The 17085-nt window shown below is 40.0% G+C and overlaps 1 protein-coding gene across 10 annotated transcripts in view; it reads left to right on the top strand.

The window, feature by feature from the left end:
• dock7 (dedicator of cytokinesis 7) overlaps window positions 1–17085 on the top strand; it is a 281118-nt gene that overhangs the window by 242133 nt on the left and 21900 nt on the right. For 6 of the 10 annotated variants that reach the window (XM_051932685.1, XM_051932692.1, XM_028810931.2 and 3 more), the window contains 4 exons: window positions 6491–6625; window positions 10297–10386; window positions 12229–12465; window positions 14155–14298. In XM_051932685.1, coding sequence (XP_051788645.1) covers window positions 6491–6625; window positions 10297–10386; window positions 12229–12465; window positions 14155–14298 — 606 coding nt within the window. The remainder of the gene's footprint in view (window positions 1–6490; window positions 6626–10296; window positions 10387–12228; window positions 12466–14154; window positions 14299–17085) is intronic. The other 4 variants (XM_051932691.1, XM_028810929.2, XM_051932687.1 and 1 more) reach the window with 1 other exon arrangement.

Raw genomic sequence — 17085 nt, 5'->3', positions numbered from 1 at the left:
ATGTCCATTTGTGCTTGATTCAGCATTCTGAATTGACACCAAAAGACCACTTATAGTCACCCTCGGTTGCATAAAGTCATCATGTTAAAAGTAAACTTCTCCTTTTTAGGTTCCTAGCAAGAAGCAGTAGGCTTCATTTGGTCATTTCCAGGTAATTTGTTCTCTCACCCCTTTTGCGTTAGCGACCTATTCTAAACAGAAACATCCTGTAGTGGAATACTGACTCCCGACTTCTTTATGCTTTATAGGTATCGTGTCCTAAGAGTGACGTGCTTCAGTTGGTATCAACAGATGTAACACTTCATAATGACTTTAGAAAGGCCACATTTTTCAAATTAGACGCAGTGTGAGCTTTTTAAAGAGTGGCTTGCTTTCTTAGTAGCTTCTTGAACAGGATAGAAGTTACAGCTGTGTTACATGGTGTACACATTAATAATAATAAGTTACATTTATTGAGCACCTTTTACAAACCCAAGGTCGCTTTACATACAGAGTAAAAAAAAAAAAAAAAAATTGCACAGATGACCAAAGTTTGTAGAAGAGGAAAGTTTTCAGTTGAGATTTAAAAGTGCAGAAAGAGGAGCATTCTCAGCGAGACTGAGGAAGAGAGTTCCAGAGTTGAGGGGCTATAGCACTGAAGGACCTGCTCCCAGGGTGGAGAGTCTGGTGCGTGGGATGGTAAGGAGAATAGATAGATAGCTGTGTAAGGCACTATATAATAGATAGATAGATACTTTATTAATCCCCAAGGAGAAATTCACATACTCCAGCAGCAGCATACTGATAAAAACAATATTAAATTAAAAAGTGATAGCAATACAGGTATACAGACAGACAGTAACTTTGTATAATGTTAACGTTTACCCCCCCCCGGATGGAAATGAAGAGTCGCATAGTGTGGGGGAGGAATGATCTCCTCAGTCTGTCAGTGGAGCAGGACGGTGACAGCAGTCTGTCGCTGAAGCTGCTCCTCTGTTCAGTGGATGCAGTGGATTCTCCATAATTGACAGGAGTCTGCTCAGCGCCCTTCGCTCTGTCACAGATGTCAAACTGTCCAGCTCCATGCCTACAATAGAGCCTGCCTTCCTCACCAGTTTGTCCAGTCGTGAGGCGTCCCTCTTCTTTATGCTGCCTCCCCAGCACACCACCGTGTAGAAGAGGGCACTCACCACAACCGTCTGATAGAACATCTGCAGCATCTTATTGCAGATGTTGAAGGACGCCAGCCTTCTATGGAAGTATAGTCTGCTCTGTCCTCTCTTGCACAGAGCATCAGTATTGGCAGTCCAGTCCAGTTTATCGTCCAGCTGCACTCCCAGGTATTTATAGGTCTGCACCCTCTGCACACAGTCACGTCTGATGATCACGGGGTCCATGAGGGGCCTGGGCCTCCTAAAATCCACCACCAGCTCCTTGGTTTTGCTGGTGTTCAGGTGTAGGTGGTTTGAGTCGCACCATTTAACATTGCATCCTCACAGGTGGCGCAGTGGTAGTGCTGCTGCTTTGCAGTAAGGAGACTGTGGAAGATTGTGGGTTCGCTTCCCGGTTCCTCCCTGTGTGGATAGCGCTTTGAGTACTGAGAAAAGAGCTATATAAATGTAATGAATTATTATTATTATTAAAGTCCTTGATGAGGTTCCTATACTCCTCCTCCTGCCCACTCCTGATGCAGCCCACGATAGCAGTGTCGTCAGCGAACTTCTGCACGTGGCAGGACTCCAAGTTGTATTGGAAGTCTGATGTATATAGGCTGAACAGGACCGGAGAAAGTACAGTCCCCTGCAGCACTCCTGTGTTGCTGACCACAATGTCAGACCTGCAGTTCCCGAGACGCACATACTGAGATAGTCCACGATCCATGCCACCAGGTATGAATCTACTCCCATCTCTGTTAGCTTGTCCTTGAGGAGCAGAGTTTGGATGGTGAGATGAAGGCGCTAAAGAAGTCCAGAAACATAATTCTTACTGATTACTGCTTGAGGACCTGAGAGAGCGACAAGGAGTGTAAGGAGCTAGTAGCTGAGTGAGGTAGAGGGGGGACAGAGGTTTTGTAGGGCTTTGAAGGTGAGAAGCAGAATCTTGAATTTAATCCTTGATGGAACCGGTAACCAGTGAAGCTGGGAGAGAACAGGGGGGGATGTGAGCAAAACGCTTTGTGTGGGAGAGGACTCTGGCTGTGGAGTTCTGAATGTACTGGAGCTTCTGTATAGATTTTGCCGGGAGACCAATGAAGAGGGAAGTACAGTAATCAATACGCAACATTATGAAACAATGAACCAGAGTTTCAGCATTGACCAGTTTATGAGAGCCTGGAGGCCAGCATACTTGCAGATGAATTCTTGGTGGATACTCTGATCATTCTTCACATTGTTCAGTCATCTGAACTAGGGGATTATCTTCATGGTGCCCCACTTTTCCTCCTTTCTGAGTGATGATCTTGACTGTGCTCCAGGTGAAGTGTGAAATCTTTGAGAATGTCTTTTATCCATGTGTTGATCTGTACTTTTACTCCTCTTTCTTTTGGAAGTGCTCTAAAAGCACATTGTCTTATCTTCCAATGACCCTTTGCTTTGACAGGTATGCGAGACCGCAAGTCTGTTTATGTGATTTATGGGTAATCTAATATTGAAGACCTAGTCTACCCTCAGTGATGTTAGGGGATGTGGAAATGAATCCTTTTCATTTTGTAGTTCTTTATTGTATTATTCATTTTCAGAATGAGCACTTCTTTGGAGAGTGGGCTTTGCAGTCTGTAAATTCAGATTAAAAATATAACTTCATGTGTGCATTCTCTGGCTGTTAAGGTGAAAAAATGAACCTTTTAAAAGGTTTGGGTATTTTGTGAAGGGACTGTTAACGTGTCTTCAATTTCATTACTGTAGTGTTTCTAATGTCCTCAGACGTATTGTACTTTACTTTTGTTCACTGTTTCTTATTTGAAGTCCATTTTTCTTTAAATACTTCCTGTCAATGTCCATTTTTTCTGCGTGCTTTGCATCTGTTTTTGATATTCTGTCCTTTTCTTTTTTTTGTCTGTTATTCTGGAGGTTTTTTCAGTGAGTGTATGTTATCATCCTTTTGTTTCTGACAGACGAGCCACAAAGGGTTTCCCACCTAATCCTTGCAGCTTTCAAATATTATAAGACTTTTTTGGTTTTTAGAGTAAGAAATAAACATTTTAACAGTACTGTGTCTTGGGTATTTCTACATAATAGAATGTTACCAATGAAAATGTTTGTGATTTATTAGAAAACACATACTATGCTTATAAAAAATAATCATTATTTTAAAGTGAGATGCATTTTTGTGGTTTGTGCAAGAACTGCTGCATTGTTTTACGAGAATAGCATATTGTGGATGGTGCAAGAGACTGTATTGATTGTAATCATTCTGACAATATTCTGCAGGCTCCTGAATATTTAATATGTAGAACATACTTTCTTTAAATATGTCGTTTCAAATAATTGGAGCTTTTTCAATATAAATTTCAATTAATCCTATGGTGCAAATGTGTAATAAATATGCCATGAAAGCTGTATTCAGAAATGCTTTAAAGGCTGATCACGTAAATATTGAATTCTGGTGGTTGAAATGTGTATGGCTCCTTTCAGAAACTCATTTATAAACAGCCAGATTTAGAATTACTTGAATTCATTTTGTGTGATTTTGGGCTATTCAAGTAATTAATTGTTGTTGTTGGTTACTTACAAATCCTAGCCAGTGGTCAAAATGAACATGATGGCAATTAGCAGATGTTTCTGTGATCCAGTAAGTGCCTGAGTGGCTTCCGTTACACGGTTTATTTTATTTTATTGTATTTTTAACAACCTGAATAGTGTTTAGTTTTATTAATCTCTTTGGCTCAATCTTGTTTGACTTGGACGCTATTTTAGAATGTATTGGACTTGTGCATTTTTAAATAGTTTGGTTAGATTTTTGTTGTTAAGGTAAGGAGCTTTTTAAATTTGCAAAGCCAACTTCACCCTGAAACAAGTGGAGATTATACAAAAGGACGGTCCAAGTGGACACTGTAGGACGGTGATGTAAAGACGGTATCATTTGAAATATAGAAGAAAGAATTCCTGTTCTGAAAAAACTTGAGTCGCTTTAATCTGCCACTCATTTGTGTAGCAGCCGACCACTGTTTTATTTCTAGTTTGGTTTTTGTGATGAATGCAGAATGTTTTGTGTACTTTGGTATAAAAATGTCAGATTTTACTGTTTTACTCCTTATTTTTTTTTACAATGTGCTTGATCAGGTGTTTCGGTTGGTTGTAGACATGTTGAACAGAGTCAAAGGGAGGTGTATAGATAGATAGATAGATAGATAGATAGATAGATAGATAGATAGATAGATAGATAGATAGATACTTATTAATCCCAAGGGGAAATTCACATACTCCAGCAGCAGCATACTGATAAAAAACAATATTAAATTAAAGAGTGATAACAATGCAGGTATACAGACAGACAATAACTTTGTATAATGTTAACGTTTACCCCCCCGGGTGGAATTGAAGAGTCGCATAGTTTGGGGGAGGAACGATCTTCTCAGTCTGTCAGTGGAGCAGGACGGTGACAGCAGTCTGTCGCTGAAGCTGCTCCTCTGTCTGGAAATGATCCTGTTCAGTGGATGCAGTGGATTCTCCATGATTGACAGGAGTCTGCTCAGCGCCCGTCGCTCTGCCACAGATGTCAAACTGTCCAGCTCCGTGCCTACAATAGAGCCTGCCTTCCTCACCAGTTTGTCCAGGCGTGAGGCGTCCCTCTTCTTTATGCTGCCTCCCCAGCACACCACCGCATAGAAGAGGGCGCTCGCCACAACCGTCTGATAGAACATCTGCAGCATCTTATTGCAGATCTTGAAGGACACCATCCTTCTAAGGAAGTATAGTCGGCTTATAGTGCTTCATTAAGTTGTTTGAAATCCATCCATCCATCCTCTTCCGCTTATCCGAGATCGGGTTGTGGGGGCAGCAGCTTGAGCAGAGATGCCCAGACTTCCCTCTCCCCGGACACTTCTTCTAGCTCTTCCAGGAGAATCCCGAGGTGTTCCCAGGCCAGCCAGGAGACATAGTCCCTCCAGCGTGTCCTGGGTCTTCCCTGAGGCCTCCTCCCGGTTGGACGTGCCTGGAACACCTCACCAGGGAGGCGTCCAGGAGGCATCCTGATCAGATGCCTGAGCCACCTCATGTGACTCCTCTCGATGCGGAGGAGCAGCCGCTCTACTCTGAGCCCCTCCCGGATGACTGAGCTTCTCACCCTATCTTTAAGGGAGAGCCCAGACACCCTGCGGAGGAAACTCATTTCAGCCGCTTGTATTCGCGATCTCGTTCTTTCGGTCACTACCCACAGCTCATGACCATAGGTGAGGGTAGGAGCGTAGATCGACTGATAAATTGAGAGCTTTACCTTACTGGCTCAGCTCCTTTTTCACCACGACAGACCGATGCAGAGCCCTGTTTGAAATCTAGAATAGTTAAACTTATCTTCAAGAGGCTCCCAGTGAACGCAAGCCAATTAAAGGGATAATTTGAGTCCGGTATTGGAATAGTCAAGTGAGATTTGGACACATTTGATACAGGTCCCACTCTCTGCTCCATTTACCATCACAATGAAGGCTCGAGCCCACCAGTTTACTTTAAGCACTTATGAATCGTCACAACTGACAATTCAGTAATACACACATCACCCTACAATGCTTTTGTGAGGGCTAACCACACATGCACTGGTAAATGGATTGTCCCATAGTGCTACACTAGTATTCAGATTGACCTTAGAGTAAATGTCCTGTTAATTTTGACTGATCATTTTGTAAAATGTCCAAATCCTTATTCATTCTTGTTATGTGTTGGTGCCTGTCTCAACAGCATATTGTATGTGAGATTCAAGTGACTGCAGCATGATAAGGGATGAGGGGCAGATGATGACACTAAATAGTCAAATGTTATGTCATGTTTTGTTAGTTCAAATTATTTTAACAATATGTTATTGATAGAGCGAAGAGTATTGGGTAACTTTATAAAAGCTGACGCAAGCCAAATTCCAGCCTTTTATGCAGCGTTATGTTAGTTTGAAACAGTTACTCAGTATCGACAATCTGCTGAATTATCAAAAACCATCGGACCCCCTGCTTTGGTCTTGCCCAATACAATACACTGTCCACATGTACAGGCCCTGTTTTTTTCCCCAGCTTGATCTTTGCTCTTTTATCAGTTTGAAACATGTGAGTTAAAGATCTTACCTGTCTATTCTTAAACACGACTTCCTGTATAAAGTTTCTCTTATCTTGTGTTGTCATTGACTCAGAAGATGTTTAGCTTCATTGAACATTTAATTACACAGGTGACTAGCTATGATGCTTGTTCTTCCTTAAATTGCATGGCTTTTGCTGTGTTCCATTATTTACTGAAGTTATCAGTGTTTATGAATATAATGAGCAGATGACTTGTACATATGCCCAACACAGATATCTTTACTTCTTTTGAAGGATGGAAAGAGGATGTTTGGTACATATTTCCGTGTTGGGTTTTATGGAACCAAGTTTAGCGATCTGGATGAGCAAGAGTTTGTTTATAAAGAGCCAGCAATTACAAAACTTGCTGAGATATCTCACAGGCTAGAGGTAAGTTTTTAATGATACCCTCTTTTTAAAACATAAGAGATGTTGTATTGAGAACAGGCCACTCAACTAAATTCTTTCAGAAACCATCCTGGTGGTTTGAGGGCCCCCTGAAGTTCAGTTCTCTATTACATTTCTTGTTAACTTATTCCAAAAATCTAACATCCATGTACAATTTACCACTAACCTGGTTCTGTCTGTACTTCGATATTCCTGTTCAAGAACTCATTTTGAAGTAACATCGTACTGGAGAGTACTTCATTTATTTACTTTGCAGAAATATATCTAAGTGAGGGGTACATCAGGTAAGCTGATTTGTATTTTCTATTAAATAAAATAATGCGTTTTAATGCAGTTTTGTTAATCATGGTGTCATAAAGTGGTGATGTGATATCGCATGTTGGTTGGACATGCAGGTAGGAATTTTTCTGTATGTATTATGTACAGTGGGTACGGAAAGTATTCAGACCCCCTTCAATTTTTCACTCTTTGTTATATTGCAGCCATTTGCTAAAATCATTTAAATTAATTTTTTCCCTCATTAATGTACACACAGCACCCCATATTGACAGACAAAAAAAAAGAGTTTTTGAAATTGTTGCAGATTTATTAAAAAAGAAAAACTGAAATATCACATGGTCCTAAGTATTCAGACCCTTTGCTCAGTATTTAGTAGAAGCACCCTTTTGAGCTAATACAGCCAGGAGTCTTCTTGGGAAAGATGCAACAAGTTTTTCACACCTGGATTTGGGGATCCTCTGCCATTCCTCCTTGCAGATCCTCTCCAGTTCTGTCAGGTTGGATGGTAAACGTTGGTGGACAGCCATTTTTAGGTCTCTCCAGAGATGCTCAATTGGGTTTAAGTCAGGGCTCTGGCTGGGCCATTCAAGAACAGTCACAGAGTTGTTGTGAAGCCACTCCTTCGTTATTTTAGCTGTGTGCTTAGGGTCATTGTCTTGTTGGAAGGTAAACCTTCGGCCCAGTCTGAGGTCCTTAGCACTCTGGAGAAGGTTATTGTCCAGGATATCCCTGTACTTGGCCGCATTCATCTTTCCCTTGATTGCAACCAGTCGTCCTGTCCCTGCAGCTGAAAAACACCCCCACAGCATGATGCTACCACCGCCATGCTTCACTGTGGGGACTGTATTGGACAAGTGATGAGCAGTGCCTGGTTGTCTCCACACATACCGCTTAGAATTAAGGCCAAAAAGTTCTATCTTGGTCTCATCAGACCAGAGAATCTTATTTCTCACCATCTCAGAGTCCTTCAGGTGTCTTTTAACAAACTCCATGCGGGCTGTCATGTGTCTTGCACTGAGGAGAGGCTTCCGACAGGCCAGTCTGCCATAAAGCCCTGACTGGTGGAGGGCTGCAGTGATGGTTGACTTTCTACAACTTTCTCCCATCTCCTGACTGCATCTCTGGAGCTCAGCCAAAGTGATCTTTGGGTTCTTCTTTACCTCTCTCACCAAGGCTCTTCTCCCCCGGTAGCTCAGCTTGGCCGGACGGCCAGCTCTAGGAAGGGTTCTGGTCGTCCCAAACGTCTTCCATTTAAGGATTATGGAGGCCACTGTGCTCTTGGGAACCTTAAGTGCAGCAGAGATTTTTTTGTAACCTTGGCCAGATCTGTGCCTTGCCACAATTCTGTCTCTGAGCTCTTCAGGCAGTTCCTTTGACCTCATGATTCTCATTTGCTCTGACATGCATTGTGAGCTGTAAGGTCTTCTATAGACAGGTGTGTGGCTTTCCTAATCAAGTCCAATCAGTATCATCAAACACAGCTGGACTCAAATGAAGGTGATCTCAAGGATGATCAGAAGAAATGGAAAGCACCCGAGTTAAATATATGAGTGTCACAGCAAAGGGTCTGAATACTTAGGACCATGTGATATTTCAGTTTTTCTTTTTTAATAAATCTGCAACAATTTCAAAAACTCTTTTTTTTTGTCTGTCAATATGGGGTGCTGTGTGTACATTAATGAGGAAAAAAATTAATTTAAATGATTTTAGCAAATGGCTGCAATATAACAAAGAGTGAAAAATTGAAGGGGGTCTGAATACTTTGCGTACCCACTGTATATGTTACAGTGCTATTAGTACTAATTCCCTACATCATTTTAAACACTCATATCTTTTAATCTTCAAGTGCTCTTAATCCTTCTGCTCACTCAGGAAGCTTCTTATTATTCTAGACCACAGGTGTCAAACTCCGGTCCTCGAGGGCCGCAGTGGCTGCATGTTTTCATTCTAACCATCTTCTTCATTAGTGAGCCATTTTTACTGCTAATTAACTTGGCTCAGGCCCCTTAGTTCTCTCTTTTTTCTTAATTAGTAGCCAAACAATAATGAGACAAACAAGCCACCATATGACCAGCTCACCTGTGCCAATCACACAATATCTGAAGATAAAGAAAGGTGAAGGTCTCGGTAAGGTTGGTCACCAAAACATGTTGACGGTGTTCTTAGAAAAAACAGAAAAATCAACAAATTTGGAAATATCTGCTGTGGCAGAATGAGAGCAGCAACAAGCCATTGAATTGAATAACGGGCTTAATTAACAGCAAGAAACAGCTTCTCATTAAGAGACTGTTTGGAGTGAAATTGGTTGGAGTTTGAAATCCCAGTTTAGCTGGTCATCTGTTGGCTCGTTTCACGTCTCATTTCTGTTTGGCTTCCATTTAATGAAGAAACAAATCAATTCAGAGGACTGAATCCTTAAAAACAGGGCTATTGGAATGAAGGGAAAAGGAATTAATTAGCAGTGAAAACTGGTCACTGATTAGGAAAAGGGTTAGAATGAAAACCTGTAGCCACTGCGGCCCTCCAGGCCCGGAGTTGGACACCCCTGTCAGTGACTCTCAACCTCCATATGAGGTCTTGACTAAACAGAGGAGTATATTTGGGAACAGACTGAGACAAATGCATTGCTCCAGGAAGCGCTGTGTGAGGTTGTATCTATCCTCAGACATCAGGCTCTAGAATAAGTCGTCCCACGGCCGGAAAGGCCTTGCTCCCTGTGTGCTGAATGGCCAGTATACTGTACCAATGACTGAAATCCTGTTCTGTGAAATTGTAACTGATGCAATTCTAAACACTTTTGGCTTATTAAATACCTACACTTTGTTAATGTGCATATTGATAATTCTTGTTATATATGTATTTGTACCTTCATAACATACTAAAAGCACATCCTGCAGCCCTTAAATAATTCTAGTAGTTTACGTATATCTGGATTTTCCGTAGTGCTGTCTTTTCTTGAAACTTGAAGAACAAAAGAGTATTCTATATGAGGTGTTACAAGTGTGCTGTTCAGTTTAGAGATAATCTCCCTTGATTTTGTACTCCACACACTTCAGCTAGTATCCTGTTAGCTAGCCCATACCCGTCAGCCACCATTAGTTTGGTGTCCTCTCTAAACATACCCGGTTCGGTTAGGTAACATTCTTGTTTAGATAATTTATATAAATTAAAAACAACAGTGGCCCCCCCCCACCTTTTAATTCAGAACATTTTTTTTTTGTCCTATAACTCTTTGCTTCCTGTATTTACTGTAAGTCTGTTTTGTTTTCATCGGTACACTGTATCCTGAATGTCAGCTTCTTTTAATTTGATAACTAGCATATTTGAAACAACTTTTACTGCAAATGATTGCTATTGTGTTTTTATTGCTGAAGGGATTTTATGGTGAGAGATTTGGAGAAGATATGGTGGAAGTTATCAAAGATTCAAACCCAGTGGACAAATGTAAATTGGATCCTAATAAGGTAAGATTGTCAGGCTTGCTTAGTTTAATGGTGGATTGAGTCTAATGATTTCAGTAACTTTTAAGTGTTAAGTATTGCTAGATATTTAAACAGCATTTTTACTAAGAAATGTATTCAATTTTGGATTATTGGTTCTTTTAGGGCACCCATGCAATTAAATTTGTGTTTGATTTACTGCATTTGTATTGATTCAAATTTATTTAAATTAAAGATTGAAGTTCTTACATGTGCCTTTTTTCCTAGTAAAAAATATTACGCAAATAGCAGCATTAAAAAATAAAAAGGGAATACCTCTACAGTAATCCCTCACTTATCGCGGGAGATAGGTTCCAAGGCCGACCGCGATAATTGAATTTCCGCGAAGTAGGGACACTATATTTATTTAATTATTTAACGTGTATTTGGACGTTTTTAAACCCTCCCTGTATTGTTTACAACCCACCATTTACTCTATTAATAACAGGGACAACTGCTAAGCAATATGAAATCGGTAGATAAGTTTACACTTACTGTATAGCGAAGTACACGTAGCAGCTTGTAGGCGGTCATGACGTCGTCGACCTTGTTGCAAAGATTCCTAAAGTAGATTCCATCCAGACTACTGCCTTATCACGTCCACTTGCAACTCGTTTTGCACCCTGGTTAAAGGACACTGCGGCCGTAGATCTTATATGCTTTTCCTCCTTTTTAAATAAAAAGAATCGATGTCCTGCAGCGGTGTAGCTGTTCCCTTCCTTCAACATATCCAAAACCTTTACCTTTTCTGCAATCATTTGCATCTTCTGTTGCTGCTTGGACACGGCCCCTGAAGCATTAGCACGTTAATGATGAATGAGTGAGATGAGACTTCCTGGTTATTGCAACACTCCGTCACTGAGCCAATCAGCAGCACACAGGAACTTAACTGCGTGCTCTGATTGGGTAGCTTCTCAGCCATCCGCCAATAGCATCTCTTGTATGAAATCAACTGGGCAAACCAACTGAGGAAGCAAGTAAAAAGACCCATTGTCTGCAGAAACCCGCAAAACAGCGAAAAATCTGCATTATGAATTTAGATATGCTTACATATAAAATCCACAAAGTCGTGAATCCGCGAAAAGTGAACCGCGAAGAAGCGAGGGATTACTGTACTAAATAAGAGGAAAGGAGTTTTTAGTTTACTATTACACAGTGCATTCTATGGTATAATTAACTATATTTGTGCTTAAAAACTTAAAAAAATATATATTTACATACAGTTCGTATGGTCTGGAACGGATTAATTTTACTTACATACAATCCTATGGGGGAAATTGCTTCGGTTCACGACCAAATCGGTTTACGACCAGAGTTTTGGAACGAATTATGGTCGTGAACCGAGGTTCCACTGTATATATATATATATATATATATATATATATATATATATATATATATATATATAATGTGTGTGTGTGTATGTATGTATGTATTTAGCATACAGAATTTCAAAAACACGTTCAAGGGCATATATTCAAACTGTATATGTAATATATACTGGAGTGTTACATGCTGTTTTTTGCTAATTCTCTTTTTTGTAAATTGACACATTTTTGCCTTTTGAGGATTTCATTCAGTTTTAACTCCAGTCAAACAGAAAGGGACCCGTATGTTGCATAATTAAATCACACAATATATTGAAAAACATTATAAAAAGCTTTATTATGTTGTATTATGTTAAAGTTATATTGCTGTTTCCCAAGCAATTCCCATCACTACAGGCACAATGAATGCTAAGAACATACTGTATGCCTTTCTGTTATTTTGTAATCAGTTGTGTTGCTCTTGAATTTAGCCGCTGACTTTTTTTCCTTTTCTCTCCAGGCATATATTCAAATAACGTATGTGGAACCTTACTTTGATACCTACGAAATGAAGGACAGGATCACATACTTTGATAAAAATTATAATTTGAGGCGGTTCATGTACTGTACACCATTCACACTGGATGGGAGAGCCCATGGTGACCTCCACGAACAATTCAAGCGCAAGACAATCCTAACAACGTCACATGCATTTCCTTATATTAAAACCAGGATCAATGTCATCCATAAAGAAGAGGTAAGCCCTGCATTTAATTAAATGTGGATTGCTGATCAGTGGCAGTCATTGTGCAGTACTGTAAAAGGGCAGAGGAATGAAAAAGGGAGGTAACGTCTTGTCTATGTGGAGAGCTTGTCTGCTTATTTGTGAAATGGTGTTATTCAGGGCGGCACGGTGGCGCAGTGGGTAGCGCTGCTGCCTCGCAGTTGGGAGACCTGGGGACCTGGGTTCGCTTCCCGGGTCCTCCCTGCGTGGAGTTTGCATGTTCTCCCCGTGTCTGCGTGGGTTTCCTCCCACAGTCCAAAGACATGCAGGTTAGGTGGATTGGCGATTCTAAATTGGCCCTAGTGTGTGCTTGGTGTGTGTTTGTGTGTGCCCTGCGGTGGGTTGGCACCCTACCCAGGATTGGTTCCTGCCTTGTGCCCTGTGTTGGCTGGGATTGGCTCCAGCAGACCCCCGTGACCCTGTGTTCGGATTCAGCGGGTTGGAAAATGGATGGATGGATGGATGTTATTCATTGTTTGGTGTGTTCTTCCAGTAGTGCATCTGGTCCTTTCTTGAATTAAGAATGAAACTTAAGTGTTACTAATTGTTTTCTGTCTGTATATCTGTAACAAAAAAGCAACCCTGAGTGAGTTACTAAACTTCAATTTACTTAGTTAATGGGAATGAGGAACGTTTGTGATTTTGATAAATCCATCACCAGGTCCTCAGCCTCATTTTATTGAATTGCCAGATCACATTAAATTTTTTTCTGATAAACAGCAAGTTCATTAGTTTCCCTGGAGTATTTATATTGGCTTTAACATGCTTCCAGTTGGTAAACTGAACACTGGTCAAGAGTAAATCTGCTCCACTTCTTCCTCATTTTTGCAGTGGGTGAATGAAGATCATTGGGTTTCATTTCATCTAGTTTATTACGTAGAGCCCACCATCTGTCTTTCATTAAATACTTGATTATTAAAAATTCTACTTAATTGTTTCAACATTCAGTATTTCCCCTACTATTAAAATTTTGGGTAGGCAGACCAGTAATCTCAGTTACTTGTCAGAGTCACAGGATGTCAAGGCACTGAAGCACTGAATCTGCAAGTGAATTGAATGATTTTTTAAATTTGCTCTGAATTTATGAAGGGACAGACTGCAACTGACTTGAATATAGTGTGCTGCGTAGTGCCCTTGTTTTTATTTCAGCTCTGTTCACGATGAATGTCTAATAATGTAATCCTTGCCTTGCACTAACATGTGTGATGTATTACATAGCTTCAAATCTGTGTGAAAACTGTGAAACTATCTTTGTAATTAGTTATGCACTGCAATTCACTTAAGGTGACAGTCCTTAAATGTGGAATGCCTTCTGTCTAAATTTTGAATGGGCACTATATAAATAAAATGTCTCCAAGATGGCTGAATGTTCTTTGAAGTTAAATGCAAACGTTAATGTGAATCCAAATGCCAGGGGGTAGTCAGTATGTCCATATGCACAGAAGCCTTGTGGCATTGCTCCAGAGCTAGTGAGAGACCCCTGTCTTCATCTAGAAGTCTCATTCCTGGAGAGAGTGCTGTCTGCAGAGGCGACAGTCTTCTTGTCCTGCACTGTCCCATCACCTGGCTGGTTTACTTTGTGGACCTTGAACCTACATAGAAATATGTGTCTGTCTGGTTTCATTTAGGATGAAATACATTAATAAGGTTGTTTTTATATAGATCATTTCGACACCAATTGAAGTGGCTATTGAGGATATGCAGAAAAAAACCCAAGAACTTGCATTTGCCACCCATCAGGAGCCAGCGGATCCAAAGATGCTACAGATGGTGCTCCAAGGCTCTGTGGGAACAACTGTCAATCAGGTGCTTTTAAAAGGATTATTATCTTGTAGCAAAGTACATTTGTCAAATAAATACTGACATTACACATTTATAATCATTCTAAATTGTTCATTAAATGAACTTGTACTACTGCAGGTTATTAGGACATTATTAAGTAATCAGTTTATACAATGATATTTCACTCTGATAGAAATGAGAATTTAGAAAAATGAGGAATATGTAAAAACTATAAACACCGAGAAATGAATGCAAGGCAGGTGACTGTAGTTTAAGAAAAATGAACTAAAATAAAATAGGTGTACACACACTTTGATCCTCAATTGTTCCATAATGACATACTCAAAACGTTGTGGTATTAATTTGAAACGAGCCATAGTTACTTATCTGGGAGAAATATACGAGGAAGGTAATTTATACATAATAGTCACAAATAACAAGAGAAGATCTGTGACAGTAGTGTCTCAATGATTGGATGGATGGACGTAAAAGGCACTATAAGATAGATATGAAAGGCAATATATGATGATAGACAAAATGAATTTTCTCTCTCTCCCTCTCTCTTTGTCCCCTTGGGGGAAATTTGAATTTTTAAAGAAGCCTTTTAAATAAATAAATAATAAATCGATAAAAAAATAAATATACACTCACCATAATGACTAAAAAGGACCAAAACTTTCAAAAGAAAGAAAAGAAACATTCTGACTTGCCTGTTCCAGTCCCAGTGTATTGTTGGTAGTATCAAGGAGTCTCCAAAGCATTTCTCGACACAATTTTGCTGAATAATTTGTTGACTAAAAGAACTCACTTGCAGGTGTGTCAGAAAGAGGATGTAAATAAAGGATGTTAATTAAGATAGGAAAGGAATGGGAACTTTCTTTTATATACAGTGGAACCTGAGTTTGCGAGCATAATTCGTTCCGGAAATGTGTTCGCAGTCCAAAGCACTCATACATGAAAGTGAATTTCCCCATAAGAAATAATGGAAACTCAGTTGATTTGTTCCACAACCCAAAACTATTCATATAAAAAATTATTGATACAAAATATAAAGTAAAAATACATAAAACAAATTAACCTGCACTTTACCTTTGAAAAGAATCATGGCTGGTGTGAGTGAGTTTCTAAACTCTTGTGGGATTCCACCAAACAGGACGACACGCGGAAGTGCGTCCCAAAGCAATCGCAGTCTCCCAGCACTGTAGCAGTTCGCTGTAAAGGCAAATCCGAAAAGATCGCAGACATGCTATAAGTGCCTGCCGTCGATGGGTGACACAAGGAACATTATAAATGCGCGGGGCACAGTATTACTTGGCCACGACTCTGCCTGACTGCTGTGTCTGTGTATAGGAGAGTGGCAGATCCCGCTACAATAAATAACCGCGCTGTTGCTGTTTCAAGCTGAATAAAGCTGGTGTTGCGATTACCCACAATCCCGCAGCAAGAGAAAGAGAGAAGAACCATCAGCTCAGTTGTGATCACATGATGCTCAGAAGACCAAGCGTATACATACTACTCGTACTGCAAGACCTCGCTCGTTTATCAAGTCAAAATTTATTAAAAATTTTAGCTCGTCTTGCAAAACACTCGTAAACCAAGTTACTTGCAAACCGAGGTTCCACTGTATATAATCTCTATTATATAAAAAATCTTTCGACACCACAAGACTTTTTGGAGAAGAATTTTTTTCAAGTCCCGTGAGATGAGAATATTGCCATGAGATTTTTTCAAGTGACGTCCTCCTATCAACCATATTCAAACAAGACCACGGTCCTGTCACCTCTCATTCGTGTGAATGCGTTTCTCAGACACACTTCCTGCACTCTCAGCTCTTATACATTTTTACGTTTTTCTCACTTTAAGTTCCAATTAAAAAAGACGTATTATGTCCAAATCTTATTGAAGAATTTCATCACGAAGGGTTATCAACAGAAGAAATGAGTTCACGGGCAATCCTAGCACCGAGAAATGAGAAAGTCAAACGAATTAATGCGAAAATTGTCGATCGGTTACACGTCAAATTTTTTAAATGCATATCAATAGACTCTGCTGAAACAGTTGGTGGTGATGATGTGGAAGATGAAAACGTCAACTTACAATATCACGAAGAATATCTACAATCGTTAACACCGTCTGGTCTTCCACCGCACAAATTACTGCTGAAAGAAGGATGTGTCCAAGAAAGGTAATATAGTACATGTTCCGCAGATAACATTAGACAACAAAGGAGATCTTGATATGCCATTTATATTAAAACATTTACAGTTTCCCGTTAGAATAGCTTTTACTATGACAATTAACAAATCTCAGAGCCAAACATTCGAAAAAGTCGATTTATTTAATACAGAGAAAGAAACGAAATTCAATCACGGGCAGTTATAAGTCGCGTTGATGCAAATGTAACACTTCACATGAAAATTAAAATCTGTTTAAATTGTACATCTGCATCTCCATACGTGAGTGGCAGAACTGCAAAGAGGCTAGCGCATACCACATTAGGATGAATTGGTTTTGCCTATGAAAGTGTGAAATGGAGGCCAAACTAGTTTAGACTAGGACAAATCATTGTCCTAGTAGCTCTACATTGATTTCTGGATAATCTAGTTCGGACTAGATTCATCCAATCTGCTTCAGCAAACTGTTTTGGCCTAGTCTAAACTAGTTTGCCCTAAAATTGGGTTTGGTATGTTTATATATAAAATTCAGTTCATTTGGGTGTGTATACAGTAATCCCTCCTCCATCGTGGGGGGTTGCGTTCCAGAGCCACCCCGCGAAATAAGAAAATCTGCGAAGTAGAAACCATATGTTTA

The sequence above is a fragment of the Erpetoichthys calabaricus genome, chromosome 10 (assembly GCF_900747795.2).
Source record: "Erpetoichthys calabaricus chromosome 10, fErpCal1.3, whole genome shotgun sequence".
Taxonomy (NCBI): Eukaryota; Metazoa; Chordata; class Cladistia; order Polypteriformes; family Polypteridae; genus Erpetoichthys; species Erpetoichthys calabaricus.
The sequence above is the reverse complement of the archived record's forward strand: the minus strand, read 5'-3'. Positions and strand labels throughout refer to the sequence as shown.